At 16.9% G+C, this 8,307-nt stretch overlaps 1 protein-coding gene across 15 annotated transcripts in view; it reads left to right on the top strand.

Annotated features, from left to right (window-relative positions):
* Positions 1-8,307, top strand: part of LOC119598621 (longitudinals lacking protein, isoforms A/B/D/L-like) — a 122,083-nt gene that overhangs the window by 2,016 nt on the left and 111,760 nt on the right. For all 15 annotated transcript variants that reach the window (XM_037948300.1, XM_037948298.1, XM_037948302.1 and 12 more), the window contains exon 2: positions 331-424. In XM_037948300.1, the coding sequence (XP_037804228.1) occupies positions 331-424 (94 nt within the window). The remainder of the gene's footprint in view (positions 1-330; positions 425-8,307) is intronic.

Below are 8,307 nucleotides of genomic sequence, written 5' to 3' on the forward strand. Positions count from 1 at the left end.
CATTGCAGTACAATTGTAGCTCTCAGATTTTTTTCTTCCTGACTAAACAATGAGGAATACAAAACTTTTGTGCATTGTATAATTTTTTGTAATTTTTTGATTTTTCCCCCACTTTTTTAAAAAGGGAATTTTTGGCAAATAGACGTTAATTATTTATACTATTATTTTTATTTTTTAAGGAAAAGGAAATTTTCTGTGCCTTGAAGAAGAATAAACGTGTTATGAATTACAGACCATTTTGATTTTCTGGATTTACCCCTTCTCAAGGCCCAGGTTTCCCTTTTGGCGGGGAAGGGGAATTATGCCTCTTTTTTCTCCTTCCTTCCACAGAGCACAGACCAAGATGGAGGACGGACTTTTGTCATTAAAGTGGAACAACCACAAGTCCACCTTCTTCCACATACTTAGTGAAGTGCGGGGAAAAGTAAGTAATGCAGTTGACTCTTCTGTCTGTAAGGTCCTTTATTTGCCCTTTTTTCTTTTATTTAATTTTTCATTATCAGCGCGATTTGTCGATTAATATTAATTTTTTGTCTCTGGCTCTCTTATCTGTTCTCTCCTACTATATAATATATATATATATATATATATAATATAATATATATTATAATAACTATAAAATCACCCTATATAAATTTGTATATGAAAATATATTTTTATATTAGTATAATATATATATAAATATATATTATATATACAAATAATTAAAATATATAATACAATATATAAATTATATATATGTATATAATATATTTTATATTAATATTAATTATATATATGTAAAATATATGATAAAAAAAAATATGTAAATATATGTAATTTTATATAATTTAAAAATTATATAGTTTTATATATAGTATAAATATTATTATAATGTTATATATAATAATAATTATAATATAATATAATAAGAAAAAATATAAAATTTTAAAAAATTTAAAAACAAAAAAAAAAAATAACAAAATAGAAAAAACATAATATAGAAAAAATAAAAAAAAACAAAAATAAAAAAAAAAACAAAAAAATAAAAAAAAAAAAAAAAAAAAAAAAAAAAAAAAAAAACAAAAAAATAAAAATAGAAAAAAAACAAAAAAAAAAAAAAAAAAAAAAAAAAAAGAAAAAGAAATAATAAAAAAAAAATAAATAAAAAAAAAGAAAAATAAAATTTAAAAAAATAAAATAAAGAGATAAAAATATATAAAAAATTAAAATATATAATATAAAAAAAAAAAAAAATATTAAAATATAAATAGAATAAAATAATTATAATTTTAAAAACAAAAAATATATATATAAAATATATAATTTACAAAAATTATGATATTTAAAAAAATTTGATATATAAATTATATATACAAATAAATATAATATTATAGTAATATATTAATTTTATATAGATATGTATATAAATGATAAATAATATATATAATAAATACATTTTATATATATATATAATATATATTTTTATAATTTTATATTTGTATTAATTTTTTATATTTAAAAAAAGAAAAAAATATATAGAAAATAAATTTTTTAAAAATGATATATAAATATTTATTAAATATTAGATATATAAAATATATGTGATATATAAAATATATATAATATTATAATTATATATATATATATTGGGGATTTTATATATATATATTAAATTTAAATATAATTTTATATAGATAATTTATTATATATAATATAATATTGTAATATATATTATTATATATATTTATATGTAAAATTATAATATTATATATTAAAATATATTTATATATTTATATAATATTTTATTTATATATATATAAAATGTGTAAGATATAAATTTTATATTTATATTATATTTTAAATAATATATATATATGCATAATAATAATATATATGGGGGATAAAAATAATAAATATAGGAAATAATAAAAAATAAAAGGGGTTAAAAAAAACCCAAAAAAAGAATAATAAAATAATATTATAGAAATATATAAAGGAGATTAAAATATTAAAAAATAAATATAAAATAAAAAATATTTAATAAAATTTTAAAATAACAAAAAAAAAAAAGGGATAGTCTAAATAAATAATAATATATATAATAATAAAATGATATAATAAATTTAAAAAATATATAATTTTAAAATAATAAATATAATATAATAATATATAAAAATATTAACAAAAAAAAAAAAACAAAATTTATTTTAATTTTAATTTTTAAAAATTATATATTTTTTTTTTTTTTTTTTTTTTAAAAAAAAAAAAAAAAAAAATTTTAATATTAATATATATAAATATATATTTAATATAAATTTTAATTATAATATATATAAAATATATTATATAATACATATTATATATATACTTTATAATTTTAAATATATTATATATAAAATAATATATATTATAATACATATTTTAATATATGTATATATTTTAATGTATATTATATATCATATATATGAAATATATATATAATGTAATTATATATAGGGGTATAATAATCTAATAATAATATTTTAATATATTATACATTATAATATACATATATATTTACATATATTATATACTATAAACATAATATATATATAATAAATATACATTATATAATATATAATATATATATATATAATAATATACATATAATAATAATAATAAAAACCCACATATAAAATATATATATAACATTAAAATTTATAATTTTTAAATATATAACAATATATATGTATAATATATGTATATAAATGTATATTATAGTATATATATAGAATATATATGAATATATTATATAATATAAACATATAAATTATATATATATAATATAAAACTATATAAATTACATATAATAATACAATATATAAAAAAATTAAAAAATATATTATTATACATTATATATATATATATATATAATATATACATATTTAGATATACATATTATGTAAAATTATAAACATATATTAATATAAAATATACATATATAATAATTATATGTTTTCAAAATAGATATATTTTATGAAATATAAATATAATATATTAACACATTTATTATATCATATATATTTTAATACATATATAGTATAATAAATTACATATATATTATATATATATACAATTTATATACAAAATTATGTATATACATATATATGTATATATATATGTATAATATATATAATATAAAATTTTAATTAATTTATAATATAATTATTAAAATGAAAATATTTTAAAATATAATATATAAAAATTTTTTAAAATATATGAAAATATATATATATATAATAAAATATATTATTTTAATTTTATAAAAAAAATTTTATATAAATATATATAAAATTTTATAATTTTTATAAAAGGAATAAAAAAATATATGATATAAATATATTTTTATATATATTTATATAATATATATATATATAGGATAATATAAAATTTATGGTAATAAAATATTTGGGATTTATAAAATATATATAGGGTATATATTATTTTTATAAATAATATATAAATTTATGGATATTAAAAAATTATAATATATATTTTTGGATATAATAAAAAATATATATATGGAAATATAAATAATATATATGGAAATATATATATATATATTTAATATATAATATATAAAAAATGGATAATATATATATAAAATTTTAATATTTATAATATTTAAAAAATATATATTTTAAAATATATATATATTTTATATAATATATATATAAAATTAAATTTTTTTTTTAATTTAAAAAAAAAAAATATAATATAATTATATAATATAGATTAAAATAAAAATTATATTTTTGGAATATTATATATAAATATTATATATGGATTTTATGGATATATATATATAATAATTATTTTGGATATTATATAATATATATATATAATATTATATATAGGAGAAATAAAAATAATATTAATATTGGATATATATATATAATATAATATATGGATAATATATATAATATATATATTTATGGAATATATAAAAGTATATAATATGGATATAATTAATATATAATATATAGGTTATATATATAATTATATATATATATGGATATATATATAAAAATCCATATAATAATATATATATATAGGATTATTAATATTATTTTATTATTATATATGAATATTTATATAATAATATATAAAATATATATTTTTAAAATTATATAGGGATTATAATATATATATTATATGGATATTTTATATATAATATATATATAATTATATATATATCCTATATAATAATATATAAATAATAATTATGGATATATATATAAATAATATATAAAAGTATATATGAAAATTATATGGATATATATATAAAATATATATATATAATATTGGATATTTTAAATTTTAATATAGGATATATATATGATATATATATATATATAATAATATATAATATATATATATATATTTATAATAAATTATATATATAATATTTATATATTATAATAATATATATATTTATATATAATATATATATAAATTTTATATATATTATATATATTATAAAAGAATTTGATTAAACCCGAAATTTTGGCCCCAGTCTTTCAAACATGAAACTCCCCATTTAAAAAAAAAAAAAAAAGTTATGGATATTTTTTTTTTATATAGGGATAAATATATATATTTTTTAATTTATGGATATTATTGTATATATATGGTTCTATCTGTATATATATGGAACATCTATGTATTGGATACAAATATATTAATATATATGAATATCTTATTTTATATATATTTGGATATTTAATATATTTTATGGATTCTCTCTTCTCTCTTTTCTCTCTCTCTCTCTCTCTTAATATATATATATATAATATATATATATTATATATATAATATATGGATATCTATTCAAATTGGTAATGTTATATAAATACTATATATAGAATATGCGGGGAAATGTATAACTTTTATTGGAATATGTATTTATATTATACACTCATATAGGATATATTATATATTATATATATATATATATATATATATATATATATGCACATTGTAAGAGCACAATTTACAACGTAGACCACCAAAAACAATATCCTAACTCCTCCTGATAGCCTTATTTTCCCACCTGCCCCTCCAAACAACCTGCTTGGTGTCTGGAGGCTGTAGAAAACAAAAACTTTTATAACTTGGACCCCCTCCTGATCGCTGCATTTCCCTGCTGGAGAGGCTCAGCCCCCGGAACACCCCCAAGTCACTGTGTTTCCTTACCAGGGACTCTGCCGCCTGAACCCCGCCCGATTGCTGTGTGTCCCTAACCTGGGGTGTTGCCTTGAACCTCCACACGAACATGAGTTTTACCTTAATTATTTTACATACCCTTGTGTGGGTTACACCATGCTATTTGCACAAATGAATAAATTCATTAGTTTCACCTGAAATCTTTGAAGAATACACTAAAGCCATTGTCATAGTCTTGACACCGGTTAGTCATACTTGAAACTGACTAGCGGTCAGGATGGCTATCCATGGTTTACATGTGCAAAGTACGAAATTCCGTCTTTGTATTAAAAAAAAAAAAGGATTTAATTGACAAAACAGTGTTGTTATGAATTTTTTTATATAAACATCTTAGGTTTATATTGGAAAAATATTAAGATATGTATAATCAGAAAAAAAAAAAGTGCCGTTACCCTTTGCACGAATTTATATGAATCAACAAAGTGGTGTGGAAGAGTGTGGCAAGGTAGCTAGCACCATAATCTGGTGTTAACAGAGAGAAGGGTTCAGCTCCTGATTGGCCACAAGTAAAGGCAACAGTATTTTTTCTTTTTCCTGACTGTACATGAAAAGCTAATAATGGAGTGTATAAATCATTGTAATGTCATGTGGCATAGATGTACAGTGGCTGAGCAGTAGGTGTGAACAGTGTGCAAGAACTTGATAAACATTAGGTCAAGTGTGAGCTTAGCTGAATCAACTGTGAGTGGACTTAGACACAGTGTAGAATTCACATTTTTGCCATTTAATGGTTTGCTCCGGATGGTTTAAAAGAAGTGCATTGGGGCACTCACCTGTGAGCTGTAACTTTTATTTCCATCCTGAGAGTCTATTATCTAATACAGTTTCTTCCTCTCTCTCACCACCACACCACACACACCACACAACCCACACACACACCCACACACACACACACACACACACACACACACACACACAAGGAGGACAAGGGTAGAACCACAGAGGGCAACTGTGATGTAGACTCAGAACAGAATACGGGGATCACTCGGCAGTAACTAAAATCAAATAGAATTATGAGGCCAAAGTTGGTGGCACAGTATATTCCACTGGTGCTTCATGTTGTTGAATAGTGCAGGTTAACCCTTTCCTAACGGGTAGTATTCATAGTGGCCCGGGCTTATATGTCGCCCTAGCATGTGCAACCATTCATGCCAAATCCCAGCACCCATGCCTTTTCTTTGTAAACTAAAAAGTATGTGTATTTTCATTTTTCATTATTTTCTAAAGTCTCATTTGCCAAACTTCATAAAACGAGACTGCGGGTATTTTTGTTTTATATAGCCCCCATAGTTGATCATTTTCAGTCTATAGTCTGAATGAAAAAGCGTGTGGGGCATCATGGTTTTGAAATAGTGGTTTGTTGCCTTTTTTTTTTTTTTTATAGTAAAAATGAAAAGGTTAAAACGCATGATCACACTTTCAGGGGCAGAAAAAAAATCTTTCCGGATTGTAACAAAAAATAACCATGGCATGTCCTACATACCCCAGCATGTCTACATGCCCCGAAAGATAGTCCCCCATGCTGGCTGTGCCACATCCCACCCGTCGGAAAAGGGTTTAACTGGGAATTTGGGTTTGGCTTCTGCACATTAATTTTGATATCAGTGAATGTAGTGTTTTTCAGTGCCAACAACACTGATCTTTAATTTTCTCCCAGTTGGTGCAGGTCTTTTGTATACTTTAACCATGAATATATATTATATATGTGGTATATTTTATTATATAATATATATATATATTATAATATATATATTTATACATATATACACACATATGTTATGGTATATCTTTAGATAGATGAATATAACCATATATATGGATATGGATATATATAATATATATTATATGGATTAAATATAGGATTAAAATTTATGGGTATAAATATATATGATATATATATAGGATTAATATATATAAATGGATATTATAATATATATATTATTTATTATATTATTATGGATATATATAATATATGGATATATAATATATTAGATAAAATATATATATATATATTTAATTTTATAAATATATATATATATATATATATAAAATATTATGGGTAATATTGATATTTTAATATATATATTAAAAGGGTATTATAAAAATATATCATTTTATTATATATGGATATATATATTTATATTATATAATTTGGGAAAATAAAATATATATATATTTATATATGGTTTTATATATTAAAATAATGGATATATATATATATATAAAATTTTAAAATATATATATAAAAATTTTATTTGGTTTTTATATATATATATAATTTATATATAATTTTTATAATATATATATATGGAAAAATATATTTAAAATATATATATATATATTTTGGATATATATTATAAAAATAATTATAATGGAAAAATAAAAAATTTTTATAAAAATATATGGAATAATATATAAATATATTTTAATATATAATGGATTTAAAATTGGTTTTTTAATAAATTTTAAAATTTTAATTTTTTTAAAAAATTTTTATATATATATATATATATGGATATTATATAATTATATATATTTATTATTTGGATATATATATATATAATATAATATATATATATTTATATAATATATAATATTATATGATATATTTTTTTTTTTTTTTTATATTATATTAATATATAATTATATATGGAAAAAATTATTATAATATTATGGATATATATAAAAAATATAAATTTTATAATATTAATATAATATATTTATATTATTAATATTAATATATAATTTTGGATAATTATTTTATTATTATATATATATATATATATATATATGGATATATATATATTAAAATTAAAATAATATAAATAGGGTATATATATATATAGGGTATATATATATATGGGTATATTAATATAATATTAAAAATTAAAATTAAATATATATATATTTTTATTTTATTAAAAATTTTAAAAAAAAAAATTAAATAAAAAATTTTTTTTAATATGGATTAAATTTTTTTATATATGGAAAAAAAATAATATTATATATGGAATTTTATTTAAAAAATTATTTTTTGGAAAAAAAAATATAAAAAATATT

This window comes from Penaeus monodon, chromosome 41, assembly GCF_015228065.2.
Source record: "Penaeus monodon isolate SGIC_2016 chromosome 41, NSTDA_Pmon_1, whole genome shotgun sequence".
Classification (NCBI taxonomy): Eukaryota; Metazoa; Arthropoda; class Malacostraca; order Decapoda; family Penaeidae; genus Penaeus; species Penaeus monodon.